At 53.3% G+C, this 14992-nt stretch overlaps 3 protein-coding genes across 3 annotated transcripts; 1 reads left to right on the forward strand and 2 right to left on the reverse strand.

The window, feature by feature from the left end:
• Window positions 1–1256: 1256 nt before the first annotated feature.
• STEHIDRAFT_125988 (uncharacterized protein) lies at window positions 1257–4232 on the reverse strand. Its single transcript, XM_007310518.1, has 10 exons — window positions 3946–4232; window positions 3700–3885; window positions 3532–3602; window positions 3355–3475; window positions 3188–3274; window positions 2796–2912; window positions 2645–2710; window positions 2083–2582; window positions 1685–1978; window positions 1257–1493 (listed from the first exon to the last, which is right to left on the reverse strand). Exons 1-10 carry the CDS (start codon window positions 4095–4097, stop codon window positions 1348–1350), a joined length of 1740 nt encoding a protein of 579 aa, XP_007310580.1. The 5' UTR covers window positions 4098–4232; the 3' UTR covers window positions 1257–1347.
• Window positions 4233–4970: 738 nt separating this feature from the next.
• Window positions 4971–9424, reverse strand: STEHIDRAFT_125989 (uncharacterized protein). The gene is made up of 3 exons (XM_007310519.1): window positions 9335–9424; window positions 6965–9165; window positions 4971–6913 (listed from the first exon to the last, which is right to left on the reverse strand). Exons 2-3 carry the CDS (start codon window positions 8033–8035, stop codon window positions 5732–5734), a joined length of 2253 nt encoding a protein of 750 aa, XP_007310581.1. The 5' UTR covers window positions 8036–9165; window positions 9335–9424; the 3' UTR covers window positions 4971–5731.
• A 201-nt stretch (window positions 9425–9625) lies between these two features.
• STEHIDRAFT_150635 (TRAUB-domain-containing protein) lies at window positions 9626–14588 on the forward strand. Its single transcript, XM_007310520.1, has 9 exons — window positions 9626–9887; window positions 10000–10050; window positions 10117–10225; window positions 10333–10747; window positions 11105–11179; window positions 11773–11883; window positions 12285–12469; window positions 13705–14190; window positions 14281–14588. Exons 1-9 carry the CDS (start codon window positions 9881–9883, stop codon window positions 14501–14503), a joined length of 1662 nt encoding a protein of 553 aa, XP_007310582.1. The 5' UTR covers window positions 9626–9880; the 3' UTR covers window positions 14504–14588.
• Window positions 14589–14992: the final 404 nt, after the last annotated feature.

A 14992-nucleotide genomic window follows, 5' to 3' on the forward strand; every position in this document is an offset into this window, starting at 1 on the left:
TGCTTTGCTCATCCTCATGCACTTCACACATTGTCTTGGAACTGCGTTAGTATGTCCTTGACAGGGCATATCTTCATGACATTAGTGTCAGCATTGTGTATATCGAGTACCGCTATGTGGTAGTGTCCTACCGAAACCGGTAGTGGTCATTCTGTTCTGTGTATCCATGTATATTTTGGCTTCACGAGTACATAGCCTGTTGGCGTTGCCAGCCGCGTACTCAGACTGGTCGACAAAGACCATTGCTCTTAGTTGTTGTATCTCGGGAAGTGAGATAGCCCGGCACATAGCTGAGTTGAAGTAAGCACCTCAAGACACCTCAAGACCGCTTAGAGTTCCGACTTGCTCAGCTCGGATTCAGACTTTGCCGAGAGTAAAGTCAGCTTGCAAGAACCGAGTAAGCCTCTTGTCCTACTGTTCGCAAGATCTTGGCGGCTGCGCACAACTCTTCGATGTCAGAACGTTATGCTCACGGCGACAGGTCGACCTGAGCACCGTCATGACGATTTAATGCGGACATCCTGTATGGATATCTCACGATAGGTCATCGCCCCGCAGCCTTGTCGTTTCCTCCGGTTTACTGGTATTGTTATACTTGCGGAAGCTTGTCATGTCTACCACCCGACTCTTCGCTCTATATTTCGTCTAGCAGCGAATGACAATACTCCCATTGGCAAGACAGGCGCTTTCCGCCGGGTACGGCGTGCCCCCGTCCCATCTAACGCACAATGCACGCTTGACGCCTTTGAGTTCTCGAGAAGCGTATCGAAATGCGGAATATCGGAGGCCGGAATGAGCGACAACGTAGAAGAAGACCGGGTGCGTCACGAAGAGAATAACTTTCATTTGGTTGCATGGATCGGATGAAAGACCACCTCGGACTGAAAAAGCTCGCGGCGTACGAAGCCGGAAGTGGAAACGACCTCTCAGGAAGATGTTCGTCCAGCACGGCCAGGAACAACTCCGTTGTAAATGCAACTCAGGAAGGACAGCACAAGAAAATGTTCAAGAAGTACGGAGAAGGCACAACGTTGAAGGACCGAGGAGAACGGATGGAGACCCGTGTGTGCTACGAGTGGATATGCCTCATACAAGAAAGGTTACGCGGACCTAGTAGGTAACCGGGAAATCGAAGACGACGAGGTAGTACCTGATCGCTCCCCAGGATTCTACTTACGTTACGAACCGTCCTTGTTCGCGAGGGCGCAGCGCGGAGAAAGACGAAGTCTAACAGATGCGACGATTGGCATTTTTTTCTCTCTCTCTCGCGGCGCTTGTAGAGAAGAGTTACACACGCCGCCGCATCCTCGAAAACGGTGTATCAAACGTGCTCCCAAACTTCCCGCTCTACCTTCCGACCGCTGCAGGTGTATCATGAAGAATCCCGCTCTCTCCCCACGCTTCCATCGGTTGGATCTCGTTCACGACCGCCTGGTTCTCGGCATTCTTGTGCAAGAGATTTCGAAGCGTGAAGATCGCATGCTCGCGCAGGTCTGGGGATCACGCAAAAAGAGCTCGTCAATTCAATCGTCCAGGTTTAGCCCCATTGGAACATGCCCCAAATAATCGGACGTCGGGCGAGACGACAACGGATTGACGCAGCAACGAGAAAAAAAAAACAGGTTCGAATCGCTTTGGGACGGTTGGGCTGCAGTGGCAAAGACGAAAAAGGCAATACACGTACATGGGTTACGCTCATCCACAGTGCAAAGATTCATGACCACCGTAATTCCACCGCACCGCCTGACTCGACCCTGTGCATCCCGATTCTCGTGACATAAGATGCCGAGCAGCCGTACAAGGTCGCGTTTGAGATACGCGAACCCCTTCGTGTCAACGTCTGCCCCTGTCGAAGCGGCGTCACCCAAAGTGTTGTCCGAGGTTTCTGAAAGGTCCGCATCGGCAGCTCCGCGGGCGTCGTCTACGTTCTTTCCGAATTGAATTCGGGGCAAAAACGCCTCGAGTTGCCGTAAGTCATCTACCATCGGACCAGGATGACGACGGCGCCAAACGTGAGATGAGAATCAGGTTCCATCAGCAGACAGTTGTAGACGAATCATCCGAAGCGAAGAGACCCTTTACCTATCAAGCACTCAATCAAGCCCTCTTTGCTATCGGGGCTGGTGACCGAGAGCAGGAAGCTTTTTAGGTTGAATTTTGGGGTGCTCCGTTCACTATCGCTCCCATGCTCCTGTTCAGGCTCTGGGGATACGTTGACTTCGACATCCTCGGAAAGCGACATCGAGATGATGCATTGGACAACGAGGACGAGGGCAGCACAAACGGCCGGCATATGGAGATCAAGTGATGTTGACGGCAGCAGTGGCGATGAGGAGGCGCCTGGTAGTTCTGAATCACCTACGCTCTGATTGTTATCCTCTACTTCACCTGTAAACTGGCGGATGGCTTTGTGGAGGAATGCCGAATACGAAAAGAATAGATCGGCCAATATGCAACCAAGCTCTTTTTTGGACGCTCTGGACAGGCCGCCGTGAGCTGGCGTCGGGCTTAAGGAGCCTTGAAGATACGAATCCATGAGCTTCAACAGCGTTGTTTGGGGTGGGGACACGAGTTCTCCCTTTCTAAAAACATGTCGTGAGAAACACGCGCGCGTTACCGAGGTTATGGGCAATGAAGAGCGTACATGGCGAGACGGCGATAGAAGTCTGGGAAAAAGCCTGCCGCAAAGGTGTTCGATAACAACGTGTACCTGTAGAATGAACGCCCATAAAGCCATAGGAGCACGATGAGCAATCCGTCATCATGGAACAGTCAAGAGGGAAGTGAGTTCGTACCCCAGTTCAAAAACCTTCCCCTCCTCGGTCGTTTCGGGGGCATCCAGACACTTTTCTAGTCGGTCAAGAATAGTAACGAGTATCCGATAACCTGTCGCAGTCGAGCTGAAAGAGGACCTGGCGTGGGGGGAAGGTGGTCATGAGCCTGACTTGGAGGAGACAATATTATTGAAGAAAGGCGATAACAGATTGATATTTGATTGAGTAGGCCTGATGCGAAACGGAGAGGTTGAAACGGCAAAATGTCACCGGCTTGAAGTGAAAAACACGAGAATGTATGGAAGTGAAGAGACGAAAGGAGAAACAGGCGATAAGGGCATCTTTCCACGAAGAAGGACAACAGATTGTAACAACGTTGGTTAGAACACCGGAAGGGTATGCAGAAAACTTACATCTTCTCATTGCTACCATGTGTGCAGTTGAGGATGAGGATCACGCTAGACAGCAGAGTCCGAGTATCCTTTGAAGCTAATAAACGACTGCGCAAACACACATGAGACGCAAGGACGTCCTGATTGAGATTCTCATTGTAAGCGTATAGGCCGTTTCGGGTACGCACATGAGGATAGATTGCTCTTCTGGAACACTGAGGTAGGAGCTCCATAGTTTCGTTCGAAGGTTGTCATTGTCTGTGACTATATTCGAGATGGCCTGGACCAGTATGCGGGTGACGAGGACTGCTGTTGGCTGGAGTTTACAAATCAAGACAATTGGAACGAGCGGGAGATGCGCTCACCGCCCTCTTGTCCTTCGAACGTCCAGGACGTATAATGCCGAAGGATCCTTCGCATGTGCGGCTCCATCTCACTGTCTCAGGGACAAGTCCACAGGTAAGTGCTTTCCGTTTCCTACCTCTCAGAAGCGAGAAAGCGTCGACATAGCCAATAAGGGCTCCCCGACTTACAATACACGCTCTTGATTGCTCGGGACGCCAGCTACGAGGTTCCTCGTGAACTTTCCTGCGGATACGATCGCGCTTTCCGTCTCTGCTATGTCCTCTGAGTCGTCGGCTGTGACAGAAGCGTCTGCAGCGCTCCATACACGTCCCAGGGCAGGCCAAATCGAGGGAAGAGAGCATCCTAGATGTACTCTGAATACGTATGTCAGTGCACGGCCGTATCGCAACATCATATATCACGCGAATTCGCACCGGAGAGCACTGTCAGAAGCAAGTCTTTGGGAGAACACATCGAGCGATCCAGGGGAAGGCACAGCAGATCTGTCATTTGACCAGCTATAAACGGACGCAGAGACGATATCTTCGAGTTCTCGCTTTGCCAGCGTGATTGAAGGCGATGTCATGGCGTCCGCCGGCTGTGCAAACGTCCCAGCGTCTTCGCGGGCTGTTATGTCTTCTACCAGTAATGTCCCGCTTTGTCTGATCTGTGCCAACAGTCTTACAGCTGGTGAACCGAATACAGTTCCGACTTGGATCAAGTGTCGGGCGGGCAGTGGTAAGGACAACCAGATGGCGGCCGGTATTTTGTGCGCTGCGGGAACTTTAGTACGTATCAGCACAGAATCGTGGATGGAGCATGGAGAGACACATCTGAAAGAGGCTCTTACAGCGAGATGTATGCGGCGAACCTTGGCCGATGGTCGCACTTCACCGTTAGTGAATGAAGTCTGTGTCAGACTTCTGTATGGGCCACGACATTGGTCCCGCAAAAAGCTGGATACGTCCGGATTTGGACTCCGATCCGGGTACCCGATGTCCTGGCGCCACGCCACGCCACACCATTGTAATTGAATGTGGCCCCATACCTCGTCAATGAGACCTCAGGGTTCAGCATTACAGCCGTTTCAGGACAGTTGACAGTCCTCTCCTTATTTGGTGGTAAACAACAATCAATATAAATGGCCAGACAACGCCCCGCGGGAGATGATCTGGCTTCAGGGTGAGCGTTCGCAGTGCCGTTCATTGCCAAAGGGAAGGATTCGAGAGCGGCGTTGCGTGGTATATAACTTCTCCACAGGGTGCTTGTTCGGTTCACTTTTATGCAGCCTCCTAAAGTCAGAACTATAGGATTGGAATTCGAAGACAGGCGCTCCCTTGTATTATCGGTGTATGATCAAATCGAAAAAGAAGATGGATGTCTATCGTCCTGAAAGCGGCTTTAAAGAATAGTCACCACTACAACGCACGCACAAAAAAGTCATTGCATATCATTTTGGTTTCATGGCACGTAAGTAAAACATTGACTTTGAAACAAGAACCAGACATTATTCGTACGACGCCCCTTTCTCCCATTCTCCATCCCTCATCCCTCATCCTCCATCCTACCCACCCACCAATTCATCCCGACCTCAATCGCACACCATCCCATCCCAACCACACCAACCCTCGAAAAATACGAAGTACGTATGTATGTATGTAATGGGCACAACAGCATGTAATGAATAAGTAACTAGTAGAAAAGAAAATGGATGGATAGAGGACGGGTTGCGATTGCGGTTTGGAGCCGTGAGAATGAGAATGAGAATGAGATGATGAACAAAGGACAAAGGGAAATGGAAAATGGATACAGTGAGGCGTCGTTCAGAAATTTTGGAGATGAGTTCGTTAAAGTGAGGCGAGAGGAGATGGATGGGTGGTGGTGGGAATAAACAAAGACAAGACAAGCAATTGGAATTGGGGGATGGGTGTTGGACACAGATTGGATTGGACGGAGTGGAGTTCAGTGGACGAGACGATGATGGAGCAAGAAACGGGGATACAGACCGAGCTTTTGATGAGAAGATAGAAGAGGCGGGGTAAAAGAGAAAAAAAGAGCTCGTGATTACGTTTACGGTCCGCGATGAAAAAACGATGGAAAAAAAAGGAAAGTCGAGCATCCTCTCAAGGAGCCAAAGGAACAAACGCAAAACGCGCCAACAGCGACGAACAAGAAACAACTCTCGAAAGTATTAAACATTATTAGCCACTCCCTCCCCGCTCACAAACTCAACGGCGGCACCCCTCCCATCCCCCCCATCCGTTGCGCACTCCCCGCCGTCCTCCCCTTCGCCCCATTCCCAAAATGTCCATGCGCATGGAACTTCTTCCCCTTCCCTCCATGCACATGCGGACTTCCTCCTCCCCCCGACGCCGACCCATGTCCACTACTCATCGCAACACCCATCATCGCCTTCTTCTTCGCCATCTTCTCCTGCCTCGAATTCGACGTCTTGTCTTTCTTCCGTTTGCCTGCACTTCCACTCCCGCCCTGTCCTTGTTGTGGTTGTGCTTGCACTTGTCCGCTCGACGTCGACGCCCCACCATGACCATGTCCAGGCGGAGTCCTATCGCCCGATCCCCCCGCCACACCATCGCGCACAGGAAAAATAACGGGCGAAATCGCCGCAGGCCCTCTCTTCTTCGAACTTCCCCCTCCCGCCTTCCTCTTCCCGCTCCTCGGCGTCGGCGATCTCTGTACTCCTCCCCCTCCTGACCCGTTTCCCGCCCCATGATGCCTCGGATTCCAAAGCACGTTCCCGCCGAACGGACTACTCCTAATAATCCCCCCAAGCCCACCGAGTTCCTCACCATCAGAAAGACCAGGCCCATGCGCGCCATTCGACCAGTTCCCGAGCTCGCGCGTACGGCGGAACGTTCCCATAGGCACCCGATCCCATCGACTCAGACTCTGCAAATGTCTATCCTCACCAGCGCCGGGGGTACTAACGCTAACAGAGGGACTGCTCGGCCCCGCAGCACCGCCATCCTCCGTCGCGCTGAATTCCGATTCTGCCATGTTGGACTGACCCTGAGCTTCGCCTTGGTCGTTATTGGCATTCGAGTTTGCTCGACTACGGTTGTGGTTGCTGAAGGCGGACGAGGCGAGGATGGCGTTGCTGAAATAGGAAGGATCGTCGAAGGGGTCGGTGGCGAGGATGGAAGCGTCGAGGACGTCGTCGAGTTCGATCGGTTTCGGGGCGGGCATGGTTATTGGGAGTGGGACGGAGGCGTCTGTAGCGGGTGTGGGATGGGAATGGGAATGGGAAGGGAGGGAGAGTGCGTGGGATGGATCGTCGGAAGCGGAGGAAGGGGGGAGGGGAAGAGGGGGACCGAAGGGCGAGGGTGGCGGTTGGGACCGAGCTTGCGGGAGAGAAGCGATGGATAATGACCTGTCGCGGCTCTGTTTCGAGTCAGCAAAAGAGTGCAGACAAAATAGACAAACAACACATACACCAGTGAAATTCGACCCAGACCACGACTCTGAGGGTCTTCTCGTCCTCCTCGTCCTCGGAAACGGACTAGGCATCTCCTCCTTCTTCGACGAACCATCAATAACCGCCCTCCTCAGCTCATCTCCCTTGCTCGCCGCAAATGTCCCCATCACCGGTCCCCTCCTCACACTGACAACACTCTGTCCGTCCCCCGAGCTCAACGTCAGATTCGCGATCACGCTCGCAGGCGGCGAAAACGTGAAATCCCGATCATGTTCTTCTTCCTCCTCGTCCGTATCATAATAAACTCTCCCCGCGAGGATATCAGCAGGTTTGGGCGAACCGATACCAGAGAGCGAGAGGCGGGGATGATGATACGTCCCGTTCGGATTGGGCGAGACCGTCGATTTGGGATCGATGGCGGAAGGGGTGCCGATAGGCCTGAAGAGCTTCATAGCGCGGGGCGTGGGCAGGCCACGTCCATCGACGAGTTCTTCGTCTGTACTTTCGCCCTCGGTCATCACCTCCGCGAGTCCGTCGTCATCGGACCGCTCGGCGTCAGACATCTCGACGTCGCTGTCCTCCGCGTCGGCGTCGGAGGTGGATTGTTCTACGAGCTGTGCGGCGTTGACTTCGAAGTCCCAGTCGAGGAGGCCCTGACCGTCTTGGAAGTTGTTAGTGAAGACCATGGAGCCGTCCCAGCCTTCGACGACGTCGAAGGAGACTGCCTCGCGGGCGGCGAGGGCCATGGCTTCGAGGTCGAGGACGTTGTCTGAGTCTTCATCGACGGTCTCATCATCGTCATCGACGTCCGCTTCATCTTGCATCGCGGCGTCACCGGAATCAGAGTCCGTAAGGCCAGCGAAAAAAAGCTCGGCGTCGAAGGACGACTCTTCGTCCTCGGACCAACCGCCATACATGACCTTGGCCATCACCCCATCTTCGTCGTCTTCATCCATCTCCACCTCTTCCTCGACCGGGCCGCCGCCTTCGGTATCTCCATCCGCATCTCCGTCCTCGTCCGCCTTGCCATCTTCTTCTTTTTCCTCTTCCTCCTCTTCGTCCTCTGTCTCGTCGCTATCGACATCCATACCGTCTTCACTGGGCCCGACGCTCCCCTTCCGCGGTCGGATCTCCCAGTTACGCTCCTTTTTGTGTGTGTGTGTGTTGCCTCCGTCGTCGCGTTTAGTCCGATGTTTGTCGTGGTGATGATGATGATGACGGTGGCGTTTTTCATTCCGAATGAACGATTCCTCCTCGTCCTCGATCGACGAATCGACCGAGAACTCGCCCTCGTCAGACGAAGAAGACGAAGAAGATGAGGAAGAGCTAGACGAGCTCTCGCTGGCCGAGGAGGATGAGAGCGCCGAGACGAAGGTAGGGAGATGGATGAGCGTGGTCTCATCGACCACCTCGTCGTCGTCATCTGCATCCGATTCGCCACCGCGTCTGGCAGTAGACCGTTGATGTGCGGCGGTCGCGCGACGAGGAACGCCAGCAGGGGTGTAGTCATCGTCGCTCAAGGCGGCGAGAGCCGCCGCGGAAGCCTTATTGCCTTTGCGACGGGGAGGTGCAGCACCAGCGAGGGGCTTGCTGCTGCTGTTCCCGGTCGTGTCTCTGGCCTTTGATTTCTGAACCTTTGTGGCCTTGGAAGCCTTCTTGAGATGTTTGGAGGAGGAGGGGCGAGGGATAGGAGCGGCGGGGGTGGTGGAGGACGAAGCGGCGGCGGCGGCTTCGGCGGCACGACGGGCAAGAACGACGGCCTTGGGGGGACGGCCTCGACGCTTGGGCTGAGGTGGATCTGGAGCGGTGGAGGCTGCTGGTCCTATGGGAGTTGTGGCGGTGGCGGTAGTGGTAGTGGTGGAGATGAGCGCGGCGTTTGCCGGAGCGGGACGGGCGCGGGCAAGAAGGTTGGGAGGGACGGTGAGTTTTATTTTGAGAGGGCCGAGGGACGGCCTGGGGGTGCTGGAAGTGGTGGTGGGGGGCGAGAGGGAGGAGAAAGAGGAGGAGGAGGGGTGGGGGATGATTGTTTGGGGGATGGTTAGAGGACGGGAGGTGGATTGGGCGTTGCACGTGCACTCGCCCTCGCAGACGGGGCATATGTCGTCGTCGTCTTCGTCCTCTGGGATCTGGCCGGTGTTGGAGCCGGTGAGGATGTGTGAGGTGCCTATGGTATAGGCGTGAGGAGGCGACATTGCGGGAGTCTGTTGCTTTTGGGAATCTGGGGGAGAGGATGGGCAGGTACAAGTACGCGAGTGTCAGTCGTGATCAATCAACGAGGGAAAGGGACGGGCGTGAACGAGCGAGATGTGGTAAAGATTGGGAATGTGATAGAGCGTCGAAGGACAGGCGCGAGGCAGCGAAAAGACAGGCAGGTCTGGGCTACTTACTGTTTTGGGTATTTTTGGCCATTGGTTGTAGCAAGTGAACATGGGTGGACTGACAGGATATCCAGCTTTGGGCGAGCGTCGGGCGATGGCTGAGGTGGCTGAGCCCGAGGGCGGTTGAGAGAGAGCGAGAATGCGACCCGCCAAACGAATCTCCATCTATTTCCACCGTGCGACTTCCGCCACGCCTGCTTCGATCACTCCTTCTTGCCCTTTCCTGGACCCCTAACCTCCGCCCTTCCTCTAACCGCTTTGAATTTATCTTACTGTAGTCTATCTACCTTCCTGCCTTTTCTGCTCTCCTTCCCACCGACCTCGACGTCTGTAACGCTCCCCGACGACGCCTCAGACGCAGAACCCGGCTCAGCCGCCCTGCGAGACTCCTCCTGACTGTGCGGCAGCGATCACCCGCTTGTCACCTTCCGCGGCTCCGGAAATTTGTTTCCTCCCCGCCACTCCAACCCAATTTTTTCGCAGTGGCCCCTCGTAATTGCGCAAAATTCGGCATCTGCACGTAGCACGAGGAATTACAACCGCAAAGGACGTCCCATGTCGCGTACGTACTCCACACCATTCCCCCGAAATATTCCCCTTTATCTGTCTTTCCAACACGCTCGCCATACCTACAGCTCACGCACTGACATTGTCATTAATTATGCCACCACCAGGTCTCTCACTCGCACAACAAATCGCGCAACTCGATGAGCCCGCTCCTCTCGGTGCGTCCTGCTTTATCATTTATTCTGACGAAGCTGTAAATGAATGAATGAACTTCGGGTCTGCAGACGTCGATCCGGAAGCCCTCCACTCGGGAGAACCGACTGAAGCTGGAGAAGGCGCGGGAATTGGGATAGATATAGATACCGCTGCGAGGGAACATTATCTCGATGTTGGGTGCGTCGCTGTTTACTTATTTAAACAACGCCTCCCCATATATATATATTTTGCTCTCCTCGCCGCTATGTATTTTTATTGACGACTCTGCGATTATCTACGTATAGACCGTCCATCCTACGCAAAGCCCAAGACAGCATCGCGGATCCGAAATATGACGGCGTGAGGGTCTCGAGGAAGAAGTTGTTAGAGATGGAGGAAAGTCAGAGTGGGAGTGCGGACGAGGGGGAGTCGGGGCTTGAGAATGACGACCTGGAAGTTCCGGGACATTCACATGACGAGGACGATTCTGAAGACGAAGACGAAGAGGAAGAGGAGGACGAGGACAAGGACGAAGAAGAGGAAGAGAGCGAAGAAGAGCCTCACCGAAAAACAAAACCGAACACCAATGGCGCGTCAAATTCAAATGATCCACCAGAACCGGAGCTGCAGCAAAATGTGAATGCGGATGATTTGTCGTCGACGTTAGCACAGAAACGTGAGGAGGATAAGAGGAAGGGGAGGGCGGTTGTTAAGCAGCTGGTGCGTATCATTTTGCTGTGTGTGGAGTTTTTGGTTTTTTGAGCGCGGTCAGACGCGAAGTTGCGCCACGCACGCGAACGTGTGATCGCGCATTACACTTCGCCGACCGTAACATCTTCTGCAGGGAAAATGTAGCCGAAAAGGCAGTGGAAACTACTGTCTTTTCCACCGTGTTCCAACAGTTGAAAAGATGTCATCTTCGGAACAGAAATGAAGGCGGAAAATGTTACTATCGGCGAAATGTCGACATACGCACCTGCGCCACATACATCTCGAGACCCACATTATCTTAAGCGAACATATGCGTTCCGTACGCTCAATACTTACTGCTCTTCTTTTGCTTTTGGTAATACCCAGGCCCTGTGGGATTCCCTCCTCGATGCCCGGATCCGACTTCAAAAGTTCGCCGTCGCCGCGAACAAACTACCCACCGTAAGTCCCTCATCTGTTGTTTTCATCCGTATTCGCCTTCTTCACTTCCTTCACATCCCTGTTCCACACAACATTTACTTTACTTTGCTTTGCGCCCATCCCATCCCAACCTCCCCCCCAACTTCTCTCGATCGCACACACCCCGCAACACAATGAGCTCGCGATCTACCTTATACAGCCTCGATTTCGTCTTTTCATTCGAGTCTGCCTGCCTGTCTTGTGGTGTTGTGCAACGATGGCCTGCCTCGAGGTTTTCATGTTCACTTATCGTACTTTCTCACCTTCTTCGCACTTCGTTCCTGGTTCATCAATCCAATCCGATCCGATTTTTCCTTGTTGTCCGATCCGATCCTTCCTTGTTGCTTGTTCGCGGTCTGATGGGTCGCTACACGGTTGTTCTTTAGCCCGTGTGTGTGATCCGTTTTGTTTTTCATTTGAATTTATTTCTTATGAGGGGTGGGGGTGGCCGTCTTTGCCTTTTATTATTGTTATCATTATTTCTATACTGTTTCGTCTCGCGGGCACTTTCCATCCCTTCTCATTCCTTGTCCAAAAAAAAGGTATCACTCGCTGACGTGCGTTCCATTTTCTAGCCATCCGCTATCCCGCCCTACGTCGCACAACACCCAAGATGTCGCGAGGCGCAGGAACGCCTTGCGAGAGAGACGAAGAGACTGGGGGAGGAGATATGTGGGTTTAGGAAGGTGAGCAGTCATCTTCGTACTTTGCGGTTGTTTTAGTTTCGATCTTTGGATTTCGACTGGGCGTGTTCGTGGCGGGGGTATGTATGTCGCGGCTGGGTGAGTGGGTGGGTGTGATCGCCTAAAGGAGCCGTCTGCCACCCGAGGCATACAGGCATACATGGGCCTTCACAAGACTGCCTGCGATTATCGATGGTCGATGGAAGAAGGCCTGCCTGCATCCGTGCCACAAGACACGAGATGATGAGTGAGAGTCCACATTCGCCATTGTGTGCGCGGCTCATATCACCCATCATGATCATTCGTCTTTTTGCACTTTGCTTCGTGTTCGCTCCTCGTGATTTATGCACACGGACACAACAGACGTACTGATTACGTCCCTCCCACCCTGCGTTTTTGAAAAGGATCTGATCAAGCGCGAGAATATCGATGTGGATCTGGACTTGGACGCGAGGCCTGCGAAGCGGAGACGCGTCATTGGAAATGGAGATGGAGGGGAGGACGAGACGGGGATGGAGGTGGAGGCGGAGGCGGAGGCGGAGGAGCTGTTGAAGGAGGCGAGCGAGGATGTGGTGAGGATGGAGCATGCGTACGTTTCTTTACTTTCTTCCTCTCTCTTTTTTCCTTCATTTTTCTTGATTTGTCTGGTTCGACGGTTTCTGGATTTTCGACGTCATTTGCGGTTCATTTTTCGTCGTTTGGCACGCGGTCATACGCCCAGTTCCTCTTCTTCGTTTCCACCATCACCATCTCTTCGTGGGCTAGACTCACGCGTTTCGAGATTGGGAATAGAGACTCAGATAGGGGCTTGTGGCGGATGGTGTGGCGGGGCGTGGATAGGGGGTGGCGCAGGTGACCTCACGACTTTCATATCAGGCGTTTGGCTTGATCAGTGTGGGTGTCTGTTGAGCGCGCAATGGGTGCTTACTACCAAGTGCAATAGGTGCTTGCTAGAGAGCGCAATGGGACTGTTGAAGTGCTCATTCGCTCGTCACTCATTGTTGGCGGGGGCAACACTTGATTTTTTGGAGTGTTCGGTTTCATGCGGGGCGATCTGCAGGATGTTTCATATTTCCTCGCAGTCCTTGCCGTCGACAGCGATGAGCCCGAACATTCGCGGTAGACTGAACGGGCAGCACTGATTCATTATTAATCCAGAGGAAGGTCTGCAGCCGCACCTCGATGAGCCCCTGTCAGTCTCATGTCTCGATCCGTCCTTCTCCTTATCCTTTTAAAGTGGCGTCGCCCCAAAGCGGCTCTCCGCTTCGTCGAGCTCAGGCCCGGGAGATACTGATTCTCGATCGTTGCTGCGCAGTGTGCACTGGGCGTTATGGGTTCATGGTGCTCCAGCCATCGGAACCCCTGATGACCTGGATAGAGGTTCCCTGATGACTGGATAGAGGGTTCATATCTGCTATCTTCAGCCTTCGCAAGAAGTCGTTCTTCGGCTCCTGTGTCCTCGGGATTTGGTTACGCGGTTCATCCTTAAGTTACTGGGGCTTATAGGATAGGACGGAGGAGAAGTTCATGCGTTGCTGTTGGATCGATCATGATTCATCGGAGGTCGAACCGTAACCTTGTCCACTGCGCCCTGTGCCCTTTTCACTTTTCACTTTTTAATTGATTTGATGGTGACGGTTCTGGTTGGATTCATGTGGCGCGTGAGCAGACTTTGCCTTTTGATTAGATGGGTTGCGTTCGAGCTTCTTTCTTAATCCTATTCTATTTCCATTTCCATTCCTATGTCGTTTGAATGCTCGTTATTTCCGGATCCGAGTACGAACACTGACCCTTTTTCTTCTCCCTTTTTCCGTGGTGAAACAGGTATCACAAGCACCTCACACAGACCCTTCACAAATGGTCCGCCAAAGTCGCGGCCGTGGCGCCCGAAACGCTCCGTTCGTCAAATAAAAACTCGTTCTCCGCCGGGAAAGGCGGGAAGGCATCAGGTGGGGTGAAAGGTGTGGGGGAGCAGGTGGACGAGATATTGAGGGCGGATGGGGAGAAGGTTAGGAAGAGGACGAGGGTGAGGAGGTCGAAGGGATCTAGAGTGCATTTGCATTTGCATTTGGGCGAGGGTGAGGTGGAGGGAGAGGAGGTGGAGAAGGGAATGGGGGTGGATGGGGACGAGGACGAGGAGGTTTTTGATGATACTGATTTTTATCAGCAGTTATTGAGGGATGTGATTGAGGCGAAGGGAGCGGGTGGGGGAGCGGGCGGTGGGATGAGCGAGGATTGGATGATGATGCAGAAGCAGAGGAAGGCGAGGAAGAATGTGGACACGAAGGCTAGTAAGGGGCGCAAACTTCGGTACGTTTTTCCCCTCCAACTCCCTCTTCCTTCTCTCTCCTTCTGCGAGATCGTTCGTGCTGACATCTGTGCATTCGGCCGTTCGGTTAGATATGAAGTCCACGAAAAGATCCAAAACTTCATGGTCCCCGTACCGCTCCACAACGCCTGGCACGAATCGCAGATCGACGAGCTGTTCGCGTCGTTATTGGGCAAAGGGTTCGAGCATGCTAATAATGGGGGTCATGCAGTCGATGACGACGTGGATGGCATGGGTGTTGAGAGGGTTGAGCTGGGTGCGGAGGCTTTGAAAGGATTTAGGGTGTTTGGGTAGTGTATTTGTTCATGTCGTGGCACTGCTCTGATCTTCGTGTCTTGTTCTGTATGTGAACTATACTCGTTCGTACCCTAAGCATAGTACGAGGTTTAGACGATGTCTGCTTGGACCATTCACTTCGAATATCAGGTTCATGTCGGTCACATAGAATGCGATCTCCTGCTGGTAGAACAGAACACAGTCAACAACAAAAAAAAAACCGACCCGAAGAAATTGTAGAACAGTAGTGGGTGACGATCCAGCAATCTACGAGCATTCCTTGAGGCACACAAACACAGACACCGGAGAATCGACTTGGGCCTCCTTACTGAGCATTTGACCCTCTAGGATCCGGGAGGAAAAATCCCTGTGGATGGCCATCCAGTATCGAGTCGACGACGGCGCGATCTAGTCAAAAACTGACGAATAATGTCCTATAATCTGGATCAAACCTCTGGACAGGTCTTGGCAGCTTATAGGCTGGCAAGACCAGAGAATGTGCCGTGA

This window comes from Stereum hirsutum (genome assembly GCF_000264905.1).
Source record: "Stereum hirsutum FP-91666 SS1 unplaced genomic scaffold STEHIscaffold_20, whole genome shotgun sequence".
NCBI lineage: Eukaryota > Fungi > Basidiomycota > Agaricomycetes > Russulales > Stereaceae > Stereum > Stereum hirsutum.

Coding starts and splice junctions, on each gene's coding strand:
- STEHIDRAFT_125988 (XM_007310518.1), bottom strand. CDS start 4,097: ATGACATCGCCTTCAATCACGCTGGCAAAGCGAGAACTCGAAGATATC. Junction 1,979..2,082: donor CTTGATTGAGTGCTTGATAG/GTAAAGGGTCTC, acceptor GTCCGATGGTAG/ATGACTTACGGCAACTCGAG. Junction 1,494..1,684: donor TGTGGATGAGCGTAACCCAT/GTACGTGTATTG, acceptor CGTGATCCCCAG/ACCTGCGCGAGCATGCGATC.
- STEHIDRAFT_125989 (XM_007310519.1), bottom strand. CDS start 8,035: ATGGATGTCGATAGCGACGAGACAGAGGACGAAGAGGAGGAAGAGGAA. Junction 6,914..6,964: donor CTGGGTCGAATTTCACTGGT/GTATGTGTTGTT, acceptor GACTCGAAACAG/AGCCGCGACAGGTCATTATC.
- STEHIDRAFT_150635 (XM_007310520.1), top strand. Junction 10,051..10,116: donor CGATGAGCCCGCTCCTCTCG/GTGCGTCCTGCT, acceptor TCGGGTCTGCAG/ACGTCGATCCGGAAGCCCTC. Junction 10,226..10,332: donor GAACATTATCTCGATGTTGG/GTGCGTCGCTGT, acceptor ATCTACGTATAG/ACCGTCCATCCTACGCAAAG.